The sequence below is a fragment of the Salmo salar genome, unplaced genomic scaffold, assembly GCF_965601325.2.
Source record: "Salmo salar unplaced genomic scaffold, fSalSal1 ptg000257l, whole genome shotgun sequence".
Classification (NCBI taxonomy): domain Eukaryota; kingdom Metazoa; phylum Chordata; class Actinopteri; order Salmoniformes; family Salmonidae; genus Salmo; species Salmo salar.
Window position 1 is genome coordinate 1819142 of NW_027675339.1, and position 27698 is coordinate 1846839.

Below are 27698 nucleotides of genomic sequence, written 5' to 3' on the forward strand. Positions count from 1 at the left end.
GTGTATAGTCCATAGGCCGTGGTAGGAGCTGGTAGAACCCTCTTCTTGTTACGTCTCCATTACACCAGAGCTATGTCTTGATTCAAGAACTAAAAATTAGTAATTACATATTGGTCTGAAAAAAATGTATTACAATAATTATTCGGGATCTTTAATGATTGATGTTAATATATTACTTCTCTGAGCAAATTTGCCCCAGAAACTGTTCAAGAGAAGTTTACACACATTTCTTTTGGCTTTGATGACCTCTATTCTGTCAGGGTCAAGACGTATGCTCCCTTTTCATGATAGTCCTGAATGTATCTGTCTTTGCTCTCTTGATCTGTGGCTGATGCAGGATATCCTGAAGCCATTTGCTCGCCTCTCAAGGAGGTATTGATGTACTCTTTAAAAAGAGTGTCTGATTTCCTGGGAAAGTTCCACATACAAAGCTGTGGCCACACGATACCTCTTCTCTAAGCCTAATCTCGTGGGAAAGAAACTTAAACAATGTAATTATTTTTATTTCACCTTTATTTAACCAGGTAGGCAAGTTGAGAACAAGTTCTCATTTACAATTGCGACCTGGCCAAGATAAAGCAAAGCAGCAACACAGAGTTACACATGGAGTAAAACAAACATACAGTGAATAATACAGTAGAAAAATAAGTCTATATACAATGTGAGCAAATGAAGTGAAATAAGGGAGGTAAAGGCAAAAAAGGCCATGGTGGCAAAGTAAGTACAATATAGCAAGTAAAACACTGGAATGGTAGATTTGTAGTGGAAGAAAGTGCAAAGTAGAAATAGAAATAATGGGGTGCAAAGGAGATAAATAAATAAATAAATATGGTAGGGGAAGAGGTAGTTGTTTGGGCTAAATTATAGATGGGCTATGTACAGGTGCAGTGATCTGTGAGCTGCTCTGACAGCTGGTGCTTAAAGCTAGTGAGGGAGAGAAGTATTTCCAGTTTCAGAGATTTTTGTAGTTCGTTCCAGTCATTGGCAGCAGAGAACTGGAAGGAGAGACAGCCAAAGGAGGAATTGGCTTTGGGGGTGACCAGAGAGATATACCTGCTGGAGCGCGTGCTACAGGTGGGTGCTGCTATGGTGACCAGTGCGCTGAATTAAGGGGGGACTTTACCTAGCAGGGTCTTGTAGATGACCTGGAGCCAGTGGGTTTGGCGACGAGTATGAAGCGAGGGCCAGCCAACGAGAGCGTACACGTCGCAGTGGTGGGTAGTATATGGCGCTTTGGTGACAAAACGGATGGCACTGTGATAGACTGCATCCAGTTTATTGAGTGGGGTATTGGAGGCTATTTTGTAAATGACATCGCCGAAGTCGAGGATCGGTAGGATGGTCAGTTTTACAAGGGTATGTTTGGCGGTATGAGTGAAGGATGCTTTGTTGTGAAATAGGAAGCCAATTCTAGATTTAACTTTGCATTGGAGATGTTTGATGTGAGTCTGGGAGGAGAGCTTACAGTGTAACCAGACACCTAGGTATTTGTAGTTGTCCACATATTCTAAGTAAGGACGGGCGGGTTAGGTGCAGGCAGCGATCGGTTGAAGAGCATGCATTAGTTTTACTTGTATTTACGAGCAGTTGGAGGCCAAGGAAGGAGAGTTGTATGGCATTGAAGCTCGTCTGGAGGGTTGTTAACACAGTGTTAACACAGTGTCCAAAGAAGGGCCAGAACTATACAGAATGGTGTCGTCTGCGTAGAGGTGGATCAGAGACTCACCAGCAGAAAGAGAGACATCATTGATGTACACAGAGAAAAGAGTTGGCCCAATAACTGAACCCTGTGGCACCCCCATAGAACTACCAGAGGCCATCCGATTTGACAGATTGAACTCTTTCAGAGAAGTAGCTGGTGAACCAGGCGAGGCAATCATTTGAGAAACCAAGGCTATTGAGTCTGCCGATGAGGATGTGGTGATTGACAGAGTCGAAAGCCTCGGTACCCCCTGTGTCACTTGTTGAAGGCTGGGTCTACAAAAAAAACAAGACTTGACTACCTTGGGCTTTGACACTGGCTGCAACACCTTCTTCTACCCAGTTATCCACAGTCACTTTACCTCTACCTACATGTACATATTACCTCAATTACCTTGACAAACCAGTGCCCCCGCACATTGAGTCTATACCGGTACCCCCTGTATATAGCCTCCACATTGACTCTGTACCAGTACCCCCTGTATATAGCCTCCAAATTGACTCGGTACCGGTACCCCCTGTATATAGCCTCCTCAAATTGACTCTGTACCAGTACCCCCTGTATATAGCCTCCACATTGACTCTGTACCGGTACCCCCTGTATATAGCCTCCACATTGACTCTGTACCGGTACCCCCTGTACATAGCCTCCACATTGACTCTGTACCGGTACCCCCTGTATATAGCCTCCACATTGACTCTGTACCGGTACCCCCTGTATATAGCCTCGCGACTGTTATTTTTTTGTTGCTCCTTAATTATTTTTATTTTAACATTTGTCCTATTTTCTATAATTGTTTTATTTTGTTACTTTCTTAACCTTGTTTTCTTAAATGCATTGTTGGTTAAGGGCTTGTAAGTCAGAATTTCAATGTAATTTCTACACCTGTTGTATTCGGTGCATGTGACAAATATAATTTGATATGATTTGATCAAGGGATTCAAAAGAAGATAGGAATCATAGGATCTAGAATTGGGATAAAAATAAAAGTTTTAGTACTGGGGTTATATAAATGTTTTAGACAGAGTAGAGCACAGTGTTTTAGTACCGGGGGTTTATAAATGTTTTAGACAGAGTAGAGCACAGTGTTTTAGTACTGGGGGATTATAAATGTTTTAGACAGAGTAGAGCACAGTGTTTTAGTACTGGGGTTAATAAATGTTTTAGACAGAGTAGAGCACAGTGTTTTAGTACTGGGGTTTATACATGTTTTAGACAGAGTTGAGCAGTGTTTTAGTAGCAGGGGTTTATAAATGTTTTAGACAGAGTAGAGCACAGTGTTTTAGTACTGGGGTTTATAAATGTTTTAGACAGAGTAGAGCACAGTGTTTTAGTACTGGGGTTTTATAAATGTTTTAGACAGAGTAGAGCACAGTGTTTTAGTACTGGGGTTTATAAATGTTTTAGACAGAGTAGAGCACAGTGTTTTAGTACTGGGGTTTTATAAATGTTTTAGACAGAGTAGAGCACAGTGTTTTAGTACTGGGGGTTTATAAATGTTTTAGACAGAGTAGAGCACAGTGTTTTAGTACTGGGGTTTATAAATGTTTTAGACAGAGTTGAGCAGTGTTTTAGTACTGGGGTTTATACATGTTTTAGACAGAGTAGTGCACAGTGTTTTAGTACTGGGGTTTATAAATGTTTTAGACAGAGTAGTGCACAGTGTTTTAGTACTGGGGTTTATAAATGTTTTAGACAGAGTAGAGCACAGTGTTTTAGTACTGGGGTTTATAAATGTTTTAGACAGAGTAGAGCACAGTGTTTTAGTAGCAGGGGTTTATAAATGTTTTAGACAGAGTAGAGCACAGTGTTTTAGTACTGGGGTTTTATAAATGTTTTAGACAGAGTAGAGCACAGTGTTTTAGTAGCAGGGTTTTATAAATGTTTTAGACAGAGTAGAGCACAGTGTTTTAGTACTGGGGGTTTATAAATGTTTTAGACAGAGTAGTGCACAGTGTTTTAGTACTGGGGTTTATAAATGTTTTAGACAGAGTAGTGCACAGTGTTTTAGTACTGGGGTTTATAAATGTTTTAGACAGAGTAGAGCACAGTGTTTTAGTACTGGGGGTTTATAAATGTTAGCACAGTTGAGTCTGTCTGCTGACCACTTTTCACCCTTGAAAGTCATGGTGGAAACAACAATTGGTAGATAAACCCCTGGTTGCTGATTACTCTCAAAGTCATAAAACACAAATGTCTCTGAATGTTCATCTTCATCCAATGGTTGAAGGTAGCACTCATGTTCCACTTCTTGAACCACTTCAGTGTCTCTGCTTTTCAAAGCCCCTTTACAGACAGGGCAGTGTAGGATACCACATACCTTTACAGACAGGGCAGTGTAGGATACCACATACCTTTACAGACAGGGCAGTGTAGGATACCACATACCTTTACAGACAGGGCAGTGTAGGATACCACATACCTTTACAGACAGGGCAGTGTAGGATACCACATACCTTTACAGACAGGGCAGTGTAGGATACCACATACCTTTACAGACAGGGCAGTGTCCACATACGTGAGGTTGGGGGTTGTCTGTTTTAACGTTGTAATTGCGTTGGAATTTTGGACATTTCTTGTTGAGGTCACACCAGCTGACAGATGTATATGCCTTTGGATGCTATGGACTCTAAAACACAGAGGTCCAGTTACTAGATAGGTTTCTCACAGCCTTTTACAGGACTCTAAAAGGCAGAGGTCCAGTTACTAGATAGGTTTCTCACAACCTTTTACAGGGCTCTAAAAGACAGAGAGGTTCAGTTACTAGATAGGTTTCTCACAGCCTTTTACAGAGCTCTAAAAGACAGAGAGGTCCAGTTACTAGATAGGTTTCTCACAACCTTTTACAGGACTCTAAAAGACAGAGAGGTCCAGTTACTAGATAGGTTTCTCACAACCTTTTACAGGACTCTAAAAGACAGAGAGGTCCAGTTACTAGATAGGTTTCTCACAGCCTTTTACAGAGCTCTAAAAGACAGAGAGGTCCAGTTACTAGATAGGTTTCTCACAGCCTTTTACAGGGCTCTAAAAGACAGAGAGGTCCAGTTATTAGATAGGTTTCTCACAGCCTTTTACAGGACTCTAAAAGACAGAGAGGTCCAGTTACTAGATAGGTTTCTCACAGCCATTTACATGCTATCTTCAATCAGTAGAGGCTCTACCTCAGAAATTATTGTGTCAAGCTGTTTAGCTGCATCCTACATCAACACATCGTCCTCATCAACACGTCATCCTCATCAACACATCATCCTCATCAACACATCATCCACATCATCCTCATTATCCTCATCAACACATCATCCTCATCAACACATCATCCTCATCAACACATCATCCTCATCAACACATCATCATCCTCATCAACACATCATCACATCATCATCATCAACACATCATCATCATCAACACATCATCCTCATCAACACATCATCCTCATCAACACATCATCATCCTCATCAACACATCATCACATCATCATCATCAACACATCATCATCATCAACACATCATCCTCATCAACACATCATCCTCATCAACACATCATCATCCTCATCAACACATCATCACATCATCATCATCAACACATCATCATCATCAACACATCATCCTCATCAACACATCATCATCCTCATCAACACATCATCACATCATCATCATCAACACATCATCATCATCAACACATCATCCTCATCAACACATCATCCTCATCAACACATCATCATCCTCATCAACACATCATCACATCATCATCATCAACACATCATCATCATCAACACATCATCCTCATCAACACATCATCCTCATCAACACATCATCCTCATCAACACATCACCCTCATCATCCTCATGTCCTCCTATGTCAGCAATCCATGCTTTGGTTTAGTTTCCCCTGGTACTGTTTCCACTTGCTAATGTTTTAGCATTTGTGGCACAAATCCCATTCAAGTCATCCGACCAATATTAGCATTTTTTGCACATTTCTTTTAGTCATTTTATCATGTCCAAATCATGTCCAAATCATCCAAATGTATAAAATTCAATGTGAAGCTCAACAAAGTCACTTATAGATGATTTGAACATGATGTGCTAATGTTAATCTGACAAATCATATTATCGGTCCCATGATTTGAATTAGATTTTTGCTACAAATGCTATAATGTTATGTAAATGTAGGAGTGTTTGACATTGCAGCCGACTTTATAGACGAGTCGAGATCTACAAATGACCTTGCATGATAAATAACTACTCACTCACTCAGTCAGTCAGTCAGTCACAATTTACCCACGATGCATCACAGTTTTGATGCTCTCGAACACTGTATGTGTGACTGAGGAAGGAAGCCCTCTCTGCATCAGCTTCTTAGTTCCTGACATAGATTTGTCTAGAGGGTCCATCTATGCATATTTGTCATTATGTCGTCTGCAACAGAATTAGAAGAGCAATTGAGGACTATCTCCATTTTAAAGTAGTTAATGTCTTCTTCTTCAACTTCCATAACTTTAATGACAGTCGGTAAACCAACTGAAAGTTTGTATTCAATGGCTTTAGTTTTGAAGCAAGTGCGCCCTCTATTAAACTCTATGGACACAGACTACTTCAATGTTGGGTTAACCACAGATCTCAAACTTCACACTCAGTGTCTGTTTACTGACAGTAAGTTAACTTACAACACGTCTACCCTTCACTCTGTAAGTATGCTTGACGATATCTTAAAATATGTATATTTTATAATTTGTTTGTAACCATGAACTTCTGTATCCTGTTATGTGCATGGCGATGCTATTGGAATGTATGTTGTTTTGTTTTTCTGTTATGTACTCTGTAGATGTATTTCTGCATATTAATCTGATACAGTATTGTACATGTGGTTTCATATATAATACTTTTTCCTGCTATTTTAAGGACTCTGACAGTAATAGATTTTTGTGGAGACGTGTTTGAAAATGGGCTAAAGTAAGAGGGGATTGGGTGTTTAGCTTTTAGGAGTAATACAGTATTAATATGAAACACAGTGATGGAGGGTTGTGTTTAGGAGTATTATTTACGTGAGACACAGTGACGGTGGATTGAAATGCTTACTAACGGGTCCATTTCCAACAATGCAGAGTAAAAACATTTTAAATAGTGACACAAGGAACTGAATAACAAATAACAATAATGAGTAAAAAATAACATGTCTATTTACCAGTACCTAGTTGATGTGCAGGGGTATGAAATAATTGAGGTGGTTATGGGGCGGCAGGTAGCCTAGTGGTTAGAGTGTTGGACTCGTAACTGAAAGGTTGCAGATTGAATCCCTGGGCTGACATGGTACAAATCTGTCGTTCTGCCCCTGAACAAGGCAGTTAACCCACTGTTCCTAGGCCATCATTGAAAATAAGAATTTGCTCTTAACTGACTTTCCTAGTTAAATAAAGGTAAAATAAAAATGTACACACATGTAAGGGAAAGGGGGATACCCAGTCAGTTGCACAACTAAATCCATTCAACTAAAATGTGTCTTCTTTATTTTATTTATCCGTTATTTTACCAGGTAAGTTGACTGAGAACACGTTCTCATTTACAGTAACGACCTGGGGAATAGTTACAGGGGAGAGGAAGGGGATGAATGAACCAATTGTAAACTTCTTCTACAGTTAACCTAACCCCTCTGAAACAGAGCAACACTGCGGGATCTGCCTTAATCGACATCATCGGCACCAGGGATCAGTTGTTGTTGGGTGTTAACTGCCTTGCTCAAGGACAGAACTGCATATTTTGACCTGATTGCTGTTTGGCATCGTAATCGACTTCAGTGGGCAAATACTCACCTTCGATGGCCACTGGCACGCTGGAGAAGTGTGCTCTTCACGGATGAATCCCGTTTTCAACTGTACCGGGCAGATAGCAGACAGCGTGTATGGCGTAGTCTGGGCAAGCGTTTTGCTGATGCCAACGTTGTGAACAGTATACCCCATGGTGGCAGTGGGGTTATGGTATGGTTAGGCATAAGCTATGGACAACGAACACAATTGCATTTTATCGATGTCAATTTGAATACAGAGAGATACTGTGACGAGATCCTGAGGCCCATTTTTGTGCTATTCATCCACCGCCATCACCTCATGTTTCAGCATCAAAATGCATGGCCCCATGTCGCAAGAATCATACACAATTTCTGGAAGCTGAAAATGTCCCAGTTCTTCTATGGCCTGCATACTCACCACTGTCCTATTGAGAATGCTTTTGGATGCTCTGGATCGACGTGTACGACAGCATGTTCCAGTTCTTGCCAATATTCAGCAACTTCTCACAGCCATTAAAGATTAGTTGGACAACATTCGACAGGCCTCTATGGAAAGGAGATGTCGCGCTGCATGAGACAAAAAGTGGTCACACCAGATACTGACTAGTTTTCTGATCCATGCCCCTCCTTTTTTTTAAGGTATCTGTGACCAACAGATGCATATGTGTATTCCCAGTCATATGAAATCTATTAGGTCCTAATACATTTATTTAAATTAACGGATTTCCTTATATGAACTGTAAGTCAGTAAAATCTTAAAATATTTTGCATGTTGCGTTTATATTTTTGTTCAGTGTAGATGAAAACTCTCTTGGTAAACAGTATTGTTTACTGCTTATCACAAGGTATTCTAACTCAGGCAAGCAAAAACTTGAGACTTCCTTAACAAAGAGACACACCCCTCCTCCCTTCGACTTACCAGAGTCTGCCATCCATTCTTGAAGATGCTCTTAGAGAAAAGGGTTCCAAAAGGGTTCCTCGGCTGTCCCAATAGGAGCACCCTTTTTGGTTCTAGGTAGAACCCCTTTCGTTTACATGTAGAACACTCTGTGGAAAGGGTTCTACATGGAACCCAAAAAGGTTCTACCTGTAATTCAAAAAGGTTCTTCCTGGAACCTAAAAGGATTCTTCAAAGGGTTCTCCTATGGCATCAGCCAAATAACCCTTTAAGGTTCTAGAAAGCAAAACATTTTTGTGTAGAAAAACCAGCAAGATGTATATCCAGGTCCTCATTCAGCCACAACTCAAGAAAAACGTATTACAGTTTTCCAGTGATAGGATAGAACATAGCTCATCCAGTTTGTTCTCCAGTGACTGCACGTTCGCCAATATTAATTTATTAAATACATTTTGTATTTAACCTTTATTTAACTAGGAAAGTCAGTTAAGAACACAATCTTATTTACAATAGAACAGAGGGCAATGGTGGTCTATTTGATCGCCAACGTAATCTCGTCAGGATGCCTGCTCACTTGCCTCTCTATTGCCGCCACTTCCTCTTTCGAGTCCCGGGGGATTAGGGCCTGGTCCGGAGTAAGCAGAACGTCCATAATTTGCCATCTCGTTGAGGTAGAAATGTTTGTCCATATCAAGTTAAATGATCACTGTTCTGATGTCCGGAAGCTGTTTTCGGTCAGAGTAAAGTTAAAATCAGCACAAAAAAGACACAAAATAGCGGAGTAGGTCAGGAGCCCGTAAATCGGCTGCTATCCACTGCTTGCCATCTGCTGTTCACAAGGGCCAACAGTGGAACAGAATATGATAGCGGCATGTTCTATAGAACAGACATCAATTTTTGTGTGCTTAAATTTTACTTTTTAACACCAGTGTTGCGTTTCATTAGTTTGTTATGTTGTTATTAGCCCAACATTATTGAGGACATTATTATTAGGTACCAGTACTATACACGATGGCCAACAGTGGTTCTCTCCCAAATGGCACCCTGTTCCCTTAATAGTGTACTACTTTTGACATAGGGTGCCATTTGGGAAGAAGCCAGTGTAACTGAATATGATCAAGGCATTATATTACTGCCCATCGTACGAAGAGACACTACAGTAATGCTGAGATGCCAGTAGGGAGAGCTCTAGTCTAGAACACTGAAACCTTCAGTATCACTTTGATGCAGCTGATGAGGAGTGTAAATTGAATGTGTTTATAGAATAGAATGAATGACTTCATGGAACTGACCAAATGTAAATGGAACTTTGACCTGTTCCATGTAGAACTCAGAGGGACAAGGCAACACATTCTAAGATATTATAAACATTCCATAAAGAATAGTCAACATATTGTTAACATGATTCTGTATTTAAATAAAAGTGGAAATGGGGGACATTTTGTCCATTTTAGAAATGTAGGGCCCATTCTAATACAGTAACCTCCCTTCTCTGACATGTTGTTCTCGTCGTCATGCATGTTAATGACTTAAAGAGGAAAGGACAGTTCTGCATCAGCTACTTGTGCCCTGACTACTTTAAATATGTATCAACTGGTTGACTCTCTGTACAGGACCTCTCTCCTTCACTTCACTCTATAAGTACGCGTGACAATATCTTGAAAAATAGTTTTGGGTTATTTGATTTTAGTCATTAGTCATATTCTTGAGGGGAATGTATAATTTTACTTCTTGTTATGTTTTGAGCTGTGTTTTGGATCAGAACTGTGTCAGATAAGACCCAGATGCAGACAGTTTGAATAACAGATGTTTATTAACAAAACAGGGGGCAGGCAGACGACAGGTCAAGGGCAGGCAGAGGTCAGTAATCCAGGGTAGAGTCAGGAAGGTACAGAACGGCAGGCAGGCTCAGGGTCAGGACAGGCAGAGTGGTCAAAACCGGAAAAACTAGAAAAACAGGGGCTAGAGAGAACCAGGGGCTAGGGAGAACCAGGGGCTAGGGAGAACCAGGGGCTAGGGAGAACCAGGGGCTAGGGAGAACCAGGGGCTAGAGAGAACCAGGGGCTAGGGAGAACCAGGGGCTAGGGAGAACCAGGGGCTAGAGAGAACCAGGGGCTAGAGAGAACCAGGGGCTAGGGAGAACCAGGGGCTAGGGAGAACCAGGGGCTAGGGAGAACCAGGGGCTAGGGAGAAACAGGGGCTAGGGAGAACCAGGGGCTAGAGAGAACCAGGGGCTAGGGAGAACCAGGGGCTAGGGAGAAACAGGGGCTAGGGAGAACCAGGGGCTAGGGAGAACCAGGGGCTAGGGAGAACCAGGGGCTAGAGAGAACCAGGGGCTAGGGAGAAACAGGGGCTAGGGAGAACCAGGGGCTAGAGAGAACCAGGGGCTAGGGAGAAACAGGGGCTAGGGAGAAACAGGGGCTAGAGAGAACCAGGGGCTAGGGAGAACCAGGGGCTAGGGAGAACCAGGGGCTAGGGGGAACCAGGGGCTAGGGGGAACCAGGGGCTAGAGAGAAACAGGGGCTAGAGAGAACCAGGGGCTAGGGAGAAACAGGGGCTAGGGAGAAACAGGGGCTAGGGAGAACCAGGGGCTAGAGAGAACCAGGGGCTAGGGAGAACCAGGGGCTAGGGAGAAACAGGGGCTAGGGAGAAACAGGGGCTAGGGGGAACCAGGGGCTAGGGAGAACCAGGGGCTAGGGAGAACCAGGGGCTAGGGAGAACCAGGGGCTAGGGGGAACCAGGGGCTAGAGAGAAACAGGGGCTAGGGAGAACCAGGCTGGTAGGCTTGGCGAGACGAACTGGCAACAGACAAACAGAAAATACAGGTATAAAGGCAGTGGTGTAAAGTACTTGAGTAAAAATACTTTCAAGTACTCCTGAAGTAGTTGTTTTGGGGTATCTGTACTTTATTTTACTATTTTTATTTTTGACAACTTTTACTTCACTACATTCCTAAAAGAAAATAATGTACTTATTACTCAATACATTTCCCCTGACACCCAAAAGTCCTCGTTAAATTTTGAATGCTTAGCAGGACAGAAAAGGTCCAATTCACGCACTTATCAAGAGAACATCCCTGGTCATCCCTACTGATTCTGATGTGAAAACTCACTAAACACAAACGCTTTGTTTCTGAATGATTTCTGAGTGTTGGAGTGTGCCCCTGGCTATCTGCACATACAAACAAAACACAAACAGTTGTGCCATCTGGTTTGCTTAACAAGGAATTTGAAATGATTCATACTTTTACTTTTGATACTTAAGTACATTTTTGCAATTACATTTATTTTTGATACTTTATATCATATTATTTAAAACCAAATACTTTTAGACTTTTACTCAAGTCGTATTTTACTGGGTGACTCACTTTTACTCAAGTATGACAATTGGGTACTTTTCCACCACTGTATAAATACACAGGGGATAAGGGGGGAAACTGGCGACACCTGGAGGGCGGGTGGAGACAAGCACAAGACAGGTGAAACAGATCAGGGTGAGACAGTTTTGGTTGTTACATCAGGGCCTGTATTCATAAAGTGTCTCAGTGGAGGAGTGTTGGAATGTGTGTGAATGACACAGTGGATTTATCTGAGGGTCCTTTAGGACCAGACTGAGTAGGGTTGACATCTATACTGGGACTGATAGGGAGTAGGGTTGACATCTATACTGGGACTGATAGGGAGTAGGGTTGACATCTATACTGGGACTGATAGGGAGTAGGGTTGACATCTATACTGGGACTGATAGGGAGTAGGGTTGACATCTATACTGGGACTGATAGGGAGTAGGGTTGACATCTATACTGGGACTGATAGGGAGTAGGGTTGACATCTATACTGGGACTGATAGGGAGTAGAGTTGACATCTATACTGGGACTGATAGGGAGTAGGTTTGACATTGATACTGGGACTGATAGGGAGTAGGGTTGACATCTATACTGGGACTGATAGGGAGTAGGGTTGACATCTATACTGGGACTGATAGGGAGTAGGGTTGACATCTATACTGGGACTGATAGGGAGTAGGGTTGACATCTATACTGGGACTGATAGGGAGTAGGGTTGACATCTATACTGGGACTGATAGGGAGTAGGGTTGACATCTATACTGGGACTGATAGGGAGTAGGGTTGACATCTATACTGGGACTGATAGGGAGTAGGGTTGACATCTATACTGGGACTGATAGGGAGTAGGGTTGACATCTATACTGGGACTGATAGGGAGTAGGGTTGACATCTATACTGGGACTGATAGGGAGTAGGGTTGACATCTATACTGGGACTGATAGGGAGTAGGGTTGACATCTATACTGGGACTGATAGGGAGTAGGGTTGACATCTATACTGGGACTGATAGGGAGTAGGGTTGACATCTATACTGGGACTGATAGGGAGTAGGGTTGACATCTATACTGGGACTGATAGGGAGTAGGGTTGACATCTATACTGGGACTGATAGGGAGTAGGGTTGACATCTATACTGGGACTGATAGGGAGTAGGGTTGACATCTATACTGGGACTGATAGGGAGTAGGGTTGACATCTATACTGGGACTGATGGGGAGTAGGGTTGACATCTATACTGGGACTGATAGGGAGTAGGGTTGACATCTATACTGGGACTGATGGGGAGTAGGGTTGACATCTATACTGGGACTGATGGGGAGTAGGGTTGACATCTATACTGGGACTGATGGGGAGTAGGGTTGACATCTATACTGGGACTGATGGGGAGTAGGGTTGACATCTATACTGGGACTGATGGGGAGTAGGGTTGACATCTATACTGGGACTGATGGGGAGTAGGGTTGACATCTATACTGGGACTGATGGGGAGTAGGGTTGACATCTATACTGGGACTGATGGGGAGTAGGGTTGACATCTATACTGGGACTGATGGGGAGTAGGGTTGACATCTATACTGGGACTGATGGGGAGTAGGGTTGACATCTATACTGGGACTGATGGGGAGTAGGGTTGACATCTATACTGGGACTGATGGGGAGTAGGGTTGACATCTATACTGGGACTGATGGGGAGTAGGGTTGACATCTATACTGGGACTGATGGGGAGTAGGGTTGACATCTATACTGGGACTGATGGGGAGTAGGGTTGACATCTATACTGGGACTGATGGGGAGTAGGGTTGACATCTATACTGGGACTGATGGGGAGTAGGGTTGACATCTATACTGGGACTGATGGGGAGTAGGGTTGACATCTATACTGGGACTGATGGGGAGTAGGGTTGACATCTATACTGGGACTGATGGGGAGTAGGGTTGACATCTATACTGGGACTGATGGGGAGTAGGGTTGACATCTATACTGGGACTGATGGGGAGTAGGGTTGACATCTATACTGGGACTGATGGGGAGTAGGGTTGACATCTATACTGGGACTGATGGGGAGTAGGGTTGACATCTATACTGGGACTGATGGGGAGTAGGGTTGACATCTATACTGGGACTGATGGGGAGTAGGGTTGACATCTATACTGGGACTGATGGGGAGTAGGGTTGACATCTATACTGGGACTGATGGGGAGTAGGGTTGACATCTATACTGGGACTGATGGGGAGTAGGGTTGACATCTATACTGGGACTGATGGGGAGTAGGGTTGACATCTATACTGGGACTGATGGGGAGTAGGGTTGACATCTATACTGGGACTGATGGGGAGTAGGGTTGACATCTATACTGGGACTGATGGGGAGTAGGGTTGACATCTATACTGGGACTGATGGGGAGTAGGGTTGACATCTATACTGGGACTGATGGGGAGTAGGGTTGACATCTATACTGGGACTGATGGGGAGTAGGGTTGACATCTATACTGGGACTGATGGGGAGTAGGGTTGACATCTATACTGGGACTGATGGGGAGTAGGGTTGACATCTATACTGGGACTGATGGGGAGTAGGGTTGACATCTATACTGGGACTGATGGGGAGTAGGGTTGACATCTATACTGGGACTGATGGGGAGTAGGGTTGACATCTATACTGGGACTGATGGGGAGTAGGGTTGACATCTATACTGGGACTGATGGGGAGTAGGGTTGACATCTATACTGGGACTGATGGGGAGTAGGGTTGACATCTATACTGGGACTGATGGGGAGTAGGGTTGACATCTATACTGGGACTGATGGGGAGTAGGGTTGACATCTATACTGGGACTGATGGGGAGTAGGGTTGACATCTATACTGGGACTGATGGGGAGTAGGGTTGACATCTATACTGGGACTGATGGGGAGTAGGGTTGACATCTATACTGGGACTGATGGGGAGTAGGGTTGACATCTATACTGGGACTGATGGGGAGTAGGGTTGACATCTATACTGGGACTGATGGGGAGTAGGGTTGACATCTATACTGGGACTGATGGGGAGTAGGGTTGACATCTATACTGGGACTGATGGGGAGTAGGGTTGACATCTATACTGGGACTGATGGGGAGTAGGGTTGACATCTATACTGGGACTGATGGGGAGTAGGGTTGACATCTATACTGGGACTGATGGGGAGTAGGGTTGACATCTATACTGGGACTGATGGGGAGTAGGGTTGACATCTATACTGGGACTGATGGGGAGTAGGGATGACATCTATACTGGGACTGATGGGGAGTAGGGATGACATCTATACTGGGACTGATGGGGAGTAGGGTTGACATCTATACTGGGACTGATGGGGAGTAGGGATGACATCTATACTGGGACTGATGGGGAGTAGGGATGACATCTATACTGGGACTGATAGGGAGTAGGGTTGACATCTATACTGGGACTGATAGGGAGTAGGGTTGACATCTATACTGGGACTGATAGGGAGTAGGGATGACATCTATACTGGGACTGATAGGGAGTAGGGTTGACATCTATACTGGGACTGATAGGGAGTAGGGTTGACATCTATACTGGGACTGATAGGGAGTAGGGTTGACATCTATACTGGGACTGATAGGGAGTAGGGTTGACATCTATACTGGGACTGATAGGGAGTAGGGTTGACATCTATACTGGGACTGATAGGGAGTAGGGTTGACATCTATACTGGGACTGATAGGGAGTAGGGTTGACATCTATACTGTGTAGGATGTGTGTTTTAACTTTTCTACATCCATAACAACCAGCTCTCTAGACTGATACAGACTCTATGGGCCTTATGGGCCTTCACTACAGATGGTGTGTGTGTGTGTGTGTGTGTGTGTGTGTGTGTGTCTGTGTGTCTGTGTGTGTGTGTGTGTGTGTGTGTGTGTGTGAGAGAGAGAGAGAGTCAATTGTTGTTTAGCCTCACAGCTTGGGGATAGGAGTTATCATTGAACCTGGTGGTCAGTCTTTAGGCTGCTGTACAGCTTGACGGACCATAGAGAATTGAACATTTATCCTCCTGTATCTGGGGATCTGAGAATAAACAGCTTCACAACAATCAATGTTGAAATATGTGTTTACAGTTCTACACATCTGTTCAATAAGTGATTGTTTTTGTTGTTTGTGATGTTGATGACTTTATTGTATCCATTAGGAAATAGTTTTTGCATCAGACAGCATGTCATCTTAAATAGACAGACGAAGACAGACATGCAACACGTCACACACATTACATACATAGTGCAATAGACTTACAGACAGACAGTATTCACATAGACAACCATATAGCACAATACAACACAACACAATATGAGCCTGGTTCATTTTCAGTAATGAGGCCCTGTACCCCATTTACAGTTTCTACTTCAATGTATCAGGTGGAGTTATTCACCTGCTATAGAGTGAGTTGTTGTTTATGTTTCTAAGACTGCAGGGTGGGAGATGCAACAATGGCCTTGAGAACAGCAGGAAGTGTGTTGCTGGTATTTCTCTGGTCTGTGACAGGTATGGTCTCATTCTTATCTTTTAGTTGTTCTGTTTCTCTACAGACATTTCTAAAGGATATGAATCATAATGTTATTCTGGTGTTAGGCGTCTCCACTTCCCTTTAAATAGGTATCTTTCACACCTCACTGAGTGATTCTTGTCTGTGGTTTCACACTCAACTCACCAACTATGGCAACATGGTGTGGACAAACCCTACTCATTTTGAAATTGATGCATCTTTAAGGTGAAAAAAAAGCACAAGCATCCACAACGTTCAAACATCTTTCCCATAATTACAGGTATTTTATCAACCATTTGAGTTCAGCCATAATATTTGTTGTAATATTTGTTCTCCCTTTTCAGGGGGATGAAATTGTAACCAGCTCTGTAATGCTTGTTTGAAAAAGACAGATACTTTTGAAAAAAGTATAATTCTCAATGAATCTAAAATGAGACATGGCAATCTGCACAAAGGCAAAAAGGCCATTTTTAAACAATGGATGAGCTTTTCTTATTAATCTACTGGAGAACCATTTAGGGTTCAAGTAAAACGTTTGTATAAGTGAAGCTTTTAGAGAGAGGTTTAGTGCTTTTATATGTAATAATCTCAACCCACCCAGTTAGTAATCATTACATAGCGACTGTGTGTTTATTCATGTGAAAATTGACTTTGCCGCTTCAGCATGCTTTTGTGGCACAGTCAATGGCACACAGGGGATATTGGCCAGAAGGTTCAGGGTTCGCCGACCACCACGGATGAGCTCACTCTCCCTGCCTATTTCATTATTACGATCAGAGCCGGCTGCAGACAGTGATCAGCCAGGGGGAAATCAGATTTTCAAAATTTTGATGCCATATTTATAATTATATAAAATATATTCACATTTTCTACCAACAGGTTTCTGTGCCAATGCACCACACAACCAATAAACAAAAGCATAACGACTTGGAGCACTTCTATAGCATGGTTTACGTTTTTAAAACCACAATCAATCTGAACAAATAGGAATACATCCCACCTTACCTTGTAGGCTTACCCAGTATCGAAGGCTTGACAATCTCTGAATGTCATTCAGCTTTCTGGTGTTTTGTAACAAATGTCTCTTTCCATTCATCAAATGGCTGCTGCACAGTTTGGATTGATTGATTTTATTGGTCAGTTAAAAAAAATACATACACACATGTACACACAGTTTATTTACAGTGACCAGGATTGTTGATTTAAAGGACAATAAAGTCTGGGACTTATTTACATTGTGGTGCCTATGTTTTACATAAACACATTTACATTGCATAGATACAGACACATTGCATAGATACAGACACATTGCATAGATACAGACACATTGCATAGATACAGACACATTGCATAGATACAGACACATTGCAGATATAAACACATTACAGAGATACATTACAGAGATACATTACAGAGATACAGACACATTACAGAGATACATTACAGAGATACAGACACATTACAGAGATACACACACATTGTCACGGTTATCGATGGTGAAGGAGGACCAAAATCCAGCAGGACTGCGTTTGTTCATCTTGAACATTTATTAAACTCAAAATGAACACCAAAACAACAAAACAAACTCACGATCCCCGAACAGTCTTCTCAGGCTCACACACGCTAGACAAGAAACAATCTCCCACAAAAACCTACACCAAACAATTACCCATATATAGGACTCTCAATCAGAGGCAACGAGGAAGCACCTGCCTCCAATTGAGAGTCCCAAACCCCAATCAACCTAACATAGAAATACATTAACCAGACTACACATAGAAATACATAGACCATAAACCAAAAACCCGGAAATAATAAATCAAACACCCTTCTACCAAAACACCACCCCGAACCACATAAAACAAATACCCTCTGCCACGTCCTGACCAAACTACAATAACAATTAACCCTTATATTGGCCAGGACGTGACAGTACCCCCCCCCCCCCCTAAAGGTGCTAACCCCGGAAGCACCTCAAGAATAACAAAAACCCCAAACAACAAAAAATCCCCCTAAACTAAAGGGAGGGTGGCTGCCGTCACCGACGGCACTTGTGCTACACCCCCCCTCCCCAACCCACTTATACAGGTGGTGGTTCAGGCTCCGGCCTATTGTCCTCCAGAGTGCCGACCGACCCGATCTGCCTCGGACCGTAGGCAGACTCCCCCTGCTCTGGATCATGGGCAGACCTCCTCCTCTCCACCCTGTATGCAGACTCATCAATTAAACCGTTAATTACTTTAAGTTCTGAAATGTCAGGCTTACTCAGTTTAGGGTTGCTGCTAGACTCCCTTGATTTTTGGTCATCAGCAGACTCTGGGCAGATGGGCCACTCTGGCTGATCCTGGCTGACGGGCCGCTCTGGCTGATCCTGGCCGACGGGCCGCTCTGGCTGATCCTGACCGACGGGCCGATCTGGCTGATCCTGGCCGACGGGCCGCTCTGGCTGATCCGGGCAGTCGGGCCGCTCTGGCATCTCCGGGCAGTCGGGCCGTTCTGGCATCTCCGGGCAGTCGGGCCGCTCTGGCATCTCCGGGCAGTCGGGCCGCTCTGGCGGCTCCTGACTGACGGGCGGCTCTGGCGGCTCCTGACTGACGGGCGGCTCTGGCGACTCCTGACTGACGGGCGGCTCTGGCGACTCCTGACTGACGGGCGGCTCTGGCGACTCCTGACTGACGGGCGGCTCTGGCGACTCCTGACTGACGGGCGGCTCTGGCGACTCCTGACTGACGGGCAGCTCTGGCGACTTCTGACTGAGCCGACGCACTGGAAGCCTGGTGCGTGGTGCTGGTACTGGGGTTATCAGCCTGGGAACACGCACTTCCAGGCTAATGCGGGGAGCGGGAACAGGACGAGTCGGACTGGGCTGATGCACTTGAAACCTGGTGCGTGGTGCTGGTACTGGACGTGCCAGACTGGGAACACGCACCTCTAGGCTAGTGCGTGGAGCGGGAACAGGATATATAGGACCGTGGAGGCTTACTGGCGGTCTCGAGCTTAAACCTGGCATCGCCCTTTCTGGCTGAATGCCTACTACCCCCTGGTAAATGCGGGGTGCTGGTATAGCGTGTACTGGCCTAAAAACACTTGGCCTCGCCATAATACTCATTACCCCGAAGCACGAGACATGTCCATTAACTGGCTTCTGTGACACAGTCCGGGGATTTGGCCTGGGGCTCCAAACTTGCCCCGCCAAACTACCCATATGCCCCCCCAAAAAAAATTCTTGGGGCTGCCTCTCGGGTTTAATCGGCAGTCGTGTTCCTCGGTAGCATTCCCGGTCTTTGCTCCATTTCTTCCATGGGCCCTCTCCGGCCATAACTTGCTCCCATGTCCATTTCTCCCGTTTGTCCAATTCAAATTCCCTCTGCTCCTTCCAGTCCACCTGTTGCTCCTTCCTCTGCTGCTTGGTCCTTTTGTGGTGGGAGATTCTGTCACAGTTATCGATGGTGAAGGAGGACCAAAATCCAGCAGGACTGTGTTTGTTCATCTTGAACATTTATTAAACTCAAAATGAACACCAAAACAACAAAACAAACTCACGATCCCCGAACAGTCTTCTCAGGCTCACACACGCTAGACAAGAAACAATCTCCCACAAAAACCTACACCAAACAATTACCCATATATAGGACTCTCAATCAGAGGCAACGAGGAAGCACCTGCCTCCAATTGAGAGTCCCAAACCCCAATCAACCTAACATAGAAATACATTAACCATAGAAATACATAAACATAGACCATAAACCAAAAACCCGGAAATAATAAATCAAACGCCCTTCTACCAAAACACCACCCCGAACCACATAAAACAAATACCCTCTGCCACGTCCTGACCAAACTACAATAACAATTAACCCTTATATTGGCCAGGACGTGACACACATTACAGAGATACAGACACATTACAGAGATATAGAAACATTACAGAGACACAGACACACTACATAGATACAGACACACTACAGAGACACAGACACATTACAGAGATACAGACACATTACATAGATACAGACACATTACAGAGATACAGACACATTACAGAGATACAGACACATTACAGATACAGACACATTACAGATACAGACACATTACAGAGATACAGACACATTACAGAGATACAGACACATTAGAGATACAGACACATTAGAGATACAGACACATTAGAGATACAGACACATTACAGAGATACAGACACATTACAGAGATACAGACACATTACATAGATACAGACACATTACATAGATACAGACACATTACATAGATACAGACACATTACAGAGATACAGACACATTACAGATATAGAAACATTACAGAGACACAGACACATTACAGAGATACAGACACATTACATAGATACAGACACATTACAGAGATACATTGGCTTAATTCTGATAGCATTGTGTTGTGTGACCTTGTTTCAGTGGTACTGGGTCAGAATGTCTGGAGTGTGACTTACACCAAGAAAAGTATCTGTGCCTTGAAGGGGTCAACAGTGGAGCTGCACTGCTCTTATACATATCCCAGTGGTACAGTCACAACAACCCTCTGGTTCACTGAATCTGGGACTGGTAAAGAACCTAAAGATCTAGGTCAGGACCCAGAGTATGCAGGTCGTCTGGAGTGTCATGGAGATCTAGGTCAGGACCCAGAGTATGCAGGTCGTCTGGAGTGTCATGGAGATCAGAAGAATTGTCACACACTGAGGATCACAGACCTGAGAGAGAGTGACTCTGCTGAGTACAAGTTCAGATTATTAACAGATCAGACCGGAGGGAAATATATTGGCAGTCCTGGAGTCACTCTGTCTGTCACAGGTACAGTTACGTACATTCAATATAGTTCAACTGTTGAATTCCATTTAGTTCAAGAAAATTGTCTTGGTTTGTATTTACAGTATCTGTCACTCATCTCACATCTATCTAGATAGTTGTAATGTGAGTGTGGTTCTGTATGTATGCTAAAGCATATGATGTGTGTGCTTCAGTGTATGCTGTGATTTTAGCATGTATGCTAATGAGAATGTTGTGTTAAAATCTGTTTAAATTGACTCTATTGAACCCAATACTTCCTGGAAAACAGTGGAAAGTATTACAGAGTTGACTATCCTGGCTAAATAAATCAAATTCATTAATGAATGACTATAATTACCTTATAAAGGGCAGCTATACAGACACAAAGGAGGAGAATAATGATTTGTTTCCTCATACTCTAGATGTTGTGTTGGAGATGGATCCTACATCTGTGTCAGAGAGGGAGAATGTCACACTGATATGTAGAACCAAATGTACACTGGACCCCATCACAGCCTACAGTTGGTATAAGAATGGACAGCCTATACCAAACAGCAACACCTCCTCTCCTGTCTATAGCCTATTCTCAGTCAGCAGTGAGGATACAGGCCGATACTCCTGTGCTGTAGAAGGCCATGAGGATCTCCCCTCTGCTGAAGAGACTCTCACTGTCACATGTCAGTACATTGTGGGTTTCATTTGATATACTGATTATGTTGATTCTTGAATTGGGAATAGATTGTTTTCCATATGAATAAATATGAATAAATATTTTTGTGTGTAACATCCATTTCCTTGAATTTGTATTACCACCATATCATCATTCTTTTTAATTATTATTTTTCTGATTGTCTTTTACTCTGAATTAAATGATTTCAAACTCACCTGTAAAATGTAAACACAAATGTTGCTATAAATGAATCTGGTCTTCAACACCAGATGGTCCAAGGAACACCTCAGTGTCAGTCAGTCCCTCTGGTGAAATAATGGAGGGCAGTTCAGTGACTCTGACCTGCAGCAGTGAATCCAACCCACCTGTGGACAAATACACCTGGTACAAGAAGAATGTTACCTCACCAAAAGCATCAGGACAGAGTTACAGCATCACTAACATCATCTCTGAGGACAGAGGAGAATACTACTGTGAGGCTGAGAATACAATAGCATCTAATAACTCTACAGCTCTGATGATCATTATAGCAGGTGAAGTTACATCTTCAATACTTCAATACAAAATGATGTTCAATAAGAAATGATGTTTCAAGGTAATCTTCTTCTAGTTTGCATCATTACACTTTGGTTTAAAACTATACATAGTCTTATACATACAAGTATTGCATTAATGTCCTGTATTGCAGTATATTAATTTTCAGTTCATAATAACATGTACTCATATCATCTATATTATCTTTTAGAGAAACAAACCTCAGTTCTAACTGCTGCTGTAGGAATCATAGTGGTTGTTCTGGGTGTCATACTGGCTTCATGTCTCTCTGGCTTCATGTGGTTCAGGTGAGTGAAAATGCATATTTTAAAGATTATTTCACTTTATTATCTTCATTAATTTGTTCATTCATTCATTCGTTCATTTATAAAACAGGAAGAAGGCCTCCAAATCCACCTTTGACACAAGACACACAGCAGACGACGGACAGGTGAGTCTGTTCAGACAGATGGAAGATCATTTTCGTTGCTTTGTGGGAAATGTCCACTCTTCATGCTGTCTGTCCCCAGGTCTATTTATATTGTCTGTTCTCTCTCTCCGTCAGGGAGACTCTAGTGCAGTGTATGTCAACATCTCAGGCATGGCCATGACCCCTGCTGCAGCACAGACAGTGGCCACCTTTGACCAGGAACAGGACGAGGATGTCCAGTAAGCTGCTGTGAAATTCAACCTCTCCAGTGCTGCCACCCTCTGAGCATATTCTACCATTACAACAACATAGAGTCAATACTGTATACAACATTGTGAACACACAGACAGCATCAAGGTCATTCATATGTTGCTGCTTATTGGAGGAGTAGACAAAGTCATTCAAATAAGCAAAACAGTTGACCATTAGTGACCCCTCATTGTTCTCTGAGAACTCCCTCCATCACTATCTGATGACATTTCATTGTTCTCTGAGAACTCCCTCCATCACTATCTGATGACATTTCATTGTTCTCTGAGAACTCCCTCCATCACTATCTGATGACATTTCATTGTTCTCTGAGAACTCCCTCCATCACTATCTGATGACATTTCATTGTTCTCTGAGAACTCCCTCCATCACTATCTGATGACATTTCATTGTTCTCTGAGAACTCCCTCCATCACTATCTGATGACATTTCATTGTTCTCTGAGAACTCCCTCCATCACTATCTGATGACATTTCATTGTTCTCTGAGAACTCCCTCCATCACTATCTGATGACATTTCATTGTTCTCTGAGAACTCCCTCCATCACTATCTGATGACATTTCATTGAACTCATACTATGGTGTAAAAGTAGGCATTTTGAAAAGTCACAGTTTTAATGTCTTAAAGGTTCCAGGGGTATTCTTCAGGCCAAATGGCATTTCCTGAAACTGCACTCTACAATATACATCTCAAGACAATTACTATGACATGTCTATAACCTGTTGGGGCTACAGGTTAGCAATGAACCCCGAGACGGGATTGCTAACAAGGCTGGAAATTCAAAACATCAAAAATCTAATAATTTCAATTTCTCAAACAATCAACTATTTTACACAATTTAAAAGATAAACATCTCCTTAATCTAACCACATTGTTCGATTTTCAAAGAGGCTTTACGGCAAAAGCATAAAGTTAGATTATGTTAGGACAGTACATAGCCACAAAAGTACAAACATCCAGTTTCAATTCAAGGTCAGGCGTCACCAAAAGCAGAAACCAGCTAAAATTATGCACCAACCTTTGACAATCTCCATCAGATGACACTCCTAGGACATTATGTTATACAATACATGCATTTTTTGTTCCATCAAGTTCATATTTATATCCAAAAACAGCATTTTACAGTAGCGTGAAATTCCGATTTTTTTCTTCTCTGAAATGCTTCCGGTGAACATAACAAAATTACTATTCGAAAACATTGGTAAATTATAATATTGTCATTCAAAGAATAATATATTATCATCTCGTAATTGCTACCGAATGGCCAGATCTCAAAATAACTTTACTGGGAAATCACATTTTGCAATAAACGGGGTGCTATGCTAAGAACAATAAGCTATGCTATACAGTTAGCATCATCTAATATCGATAATAACATTGTAAATATCCCCTTACCTTTGATTATCTCCACCAGAAGGCACTGCCAGGAATCCCAGGTCCAGAACAAATGTGGTTTCTTTTGACAAAGTTCATAATTTATGTCCAAATAACACCAAGTAGTTAGCGTTCATTATGCTCCCACAAAACGTGGTGGGGGGGGTGTAAAATCACGCCGAAAAGCTAAAAAAACCTAGTAAATAATCTATTTACGTTCGTTCAAACATGTCAAACGTTGTTTAGCATTAATCTTTTGGTCCATTTTTAACGTTAAACATCAGTAATATTTTCACACAACCTATCCTATGTCTAGATAAACAATTATGACAAACTCACGCTTCTCAGATTTATGCGCAGGCGCCAAAAAATGAAGTGACGACATGTCAACTTCCATGCATTCTAATTTGCTCTCTGTTTATCATAGACGCTTCAAACAACTTTATAAAGATCGTTGACATCTAGTGGAAGCCGTAGGAGTTGCGAAATGAATCCTTTCTCACTATGGTATCTATAAAACAATGACACTAAATAGTACAGTCACAAAATTCAAAAAAAATGTTTTATCTATTTTTCACAGGTTTTTGCCTGCAATATGAGTTTTGTTATACTTACAGACACCATTCAAACTGTTTTAGAAAATTCAGAGTGTTTTCTATCCGAATGTCTTAATAATATGCATATCCTAGCTTCTGAGTTGGTGTAGGAGGCAGTTAAAAATGGGCACATATTTTCTTCAAAATTTCTCAATACTGCCCCCTAGCCCCAACAGGAGTGATGTGATGAGGGTTTTAAGGAATGGCTCTGGTTCCATTCTAAATGGCACCCTATTCCCTATTTAGTTCACTACTGGTCAAAAGTAGTGCACTATAAGGGAGTAGGGTGCCATTTGGGAGTCACATTCAGTTTAATGGATGTTTCTTTCTCCAGGCCCACGGTGGAACAAGCAGCTGAGGAGGACCCCTCTGTTCTCTACAGTACAGTCAACAAACCCAGAACCAAGAAGACCTGAACACAACAAACCCAGAACCATGAAGACATGAACACAACAAACCCAGAACCAAGAAGACATGAACACAACAAACCCAGAACCAAGAAGACATGAACACAACAAACCCAGAACCATGAAGACCTGAACACAACAAACCCAGAACCATGAACACAACAAACCCAAAACCAAGAAGACATGAACACAACAAACCCAGAACCATGAAGACATGAACACAACAAACCCAGAACCATGAAGACCTGAACACAACAAACCCAGAACCATGAAGACATGAACACAACAAACCCAGAACCATGAAGACATGAACACAACAAACCCAGAACCATGAAGACATGAACACAACAAACCCAGAACCAAGAAGACATGAACACAACAAACCCAGAACCATGAAGACATGAACACAACAAACCCAGAACCATGAAGACATGAACACAACAAACCCAGAACCATGAAGACATGTAACCTTTATTTACCAATCACGGCCAGTTGTGACAGCCTGGACTCGAACCGGGGTGTCTGTAGTGACACCTCTAGCACTGAGATGTAGTGTCTTAGACCGCTGTGCCACTCGGGAGCCCCAACATCATGTTCTAGTGCTGTCCCCACCTAAAATAAATCTTGGTCAACCAAGAGTCATCTGTCATTTCTACCAATCGATTGGTTGAAATGTTATGTGTATTTTTCCATATATAGACACACCCCATGTGTTTTAATAAAATCAACTATATGTACTGAAATGGTCTGATGCTTTTAGCATGCTGTTTGATTAAATAATTAACTTCCCTGGGCTAGGTGGGACGCCTGCGTCCCACCCTAGTCAACAGCCAGTGGAATCGTGTGGCGCGAAATACAAATACCTAAAAAATGCTATAACTTCAATTTCTCAAACATATGACTATTTTACACCATTTGAAAGACAAGACTCTCGTTAATCTAACCACATTGTCCGATTTCAAAAAGGCTTTACAGCGAAAGCAAAACATTAGATTATGTCAGGAGAGTACCCTGTCAAAAATAATCACACAGCCATTTTCAAAGCAAGAATATATGTCACAAAAACCAAAAATATGAGTCCTACAGTAGGTCTATGTTGTTGTTAGGTGAAGTTATGGGTCCTACAGTAGGTCTATGGTATTGGTATAACTAGCAGTTTCTGCATTAGCATGGAGGAGTTTCTGCAACCAAATTGCGTGTGCATCTATTTTAGCAGATTAGATTACATTTGCAGATATAGTACATCCATAACTAGTGGTTTCCTCATTACCAGATATACTACATCCATAACTAGTGGTTTCCTCATTACCAGATATACTACATCCATAACTAGTGGTTTCCTCGTTACCAGATATACTACATCCATAACTAGTGGTTTCCTCATTACCAGATATACTACATCCATAACTAGCGGTTTCCTCATTACCAGATATACTACATCCATAACCAGTGGTTTCCTCATTACCAGATATACTACATCCATAACTAGTGGTTTCCTCGTTACCAGATATACTACATCCATAACTAGTGGTTTCCTCATTACCAGATATACTACATCCATAACTAGCGGTTTCCTCATTACCAGATATACTACATCCATAACTAGTGGTTTCCTCATTAGCAGATATACTACATCCATAACTAGTGGTTTCCTCATTACCAGATATACTACATCCATAACTAGTGGTTTCCTCATTAGCAGATATACTACATCCATAACTAGTGGTTTCCTCATTACCAGATATACTACATCCATAACTAGTGGTTTCCTCATTACCAGATATACTACATCCATAACTAGCGGTTTCCTCATTAGCAGATATACTACATCCATAACTAGTGGTTTCCTCATTACCAGATATACTACATCCATAACTAGTGGTTTCCTCATTACCAGATATACTACATCCATAACTAGTGGTTTCCTCATTACCAGATATACTACATCCATAACTAGTGGTTTCCTCATTACCAGATATACTACATCCATAACTAGTGGTTTCCTCATTACCAGACATACTACATCCATAACTAGTGGTTTCCTCATTACCAGATATACTACATCCATAACTAGTGGTTTCCTCATTACCAGATATACTACATCCATAACTAGTGGTTTCCTCATTACCAGATATACTACATCCATAACTAGTGGTTTCCTCATTACCAGATATACTACATCCATAACTAGTGGTTTCCTCATTACCAGATATACTACATCCATAACTATCGGTTTCCTTATTAGCAGATATACTACATCCATAACTAGTGGTTTCCTCATTACCAGATATACTACATCCATAACTAGTGGTTTCCTCATTACCAGATATACTATATCCATAACTAGTGG

General features: G+C 42.4%; 2 protein-coding genes across 3 annotated transcripts in view; both read left to right on the forward strand.

The window, feature by feature from the left end:
• LOC145867291 (uncharacterized) overlaps positions 1 to 27698 on the forward strand; it is a 358109-nt gene that overhangs the window by 134451 nt on the left and 195960 nt on the right. The gene's annotated exons all lie outside the window — the stretch shown is intronic.
• Positions 1689 to 26954, forward strand: LOC145867289 (cell adhesion molecule CEACAM6-like). Of its 2 annotated transcripts, XM_082971359.1 has the most exons (10): positions 1689 to 6388; positions 16194 to 16271; positions 20698 to 20865; positions 20914 to 21090; positions 21489 to 21743; positions 22006 to 22269; positions 22482 to 22578; positions 22667 to 22721; positions 22836 to 22939; positions 25276 to 26953. In XM_082971359.1, the coding sequence occupies exons 2-10, from the start codon at positions 16217 to 16219 to the stop codon at positions 25355 to 25357; spliced, it is 1257 nt and encodes a 418-aa protein (XP_082827485.1). In that variant the 5' UTR covers positions 1689 to 6388; positions 16194 to 16216; the 3' UTR covers positions 25358 to 26953. The 2 variants fall into 2 exon arrangements, with proteins under 2 accessions (XP_082827485.1, XP_082827484.1); XM_082971358.1 differs by having other exon boundaries at positions 20698 to 21090; positions 25276 to 26954.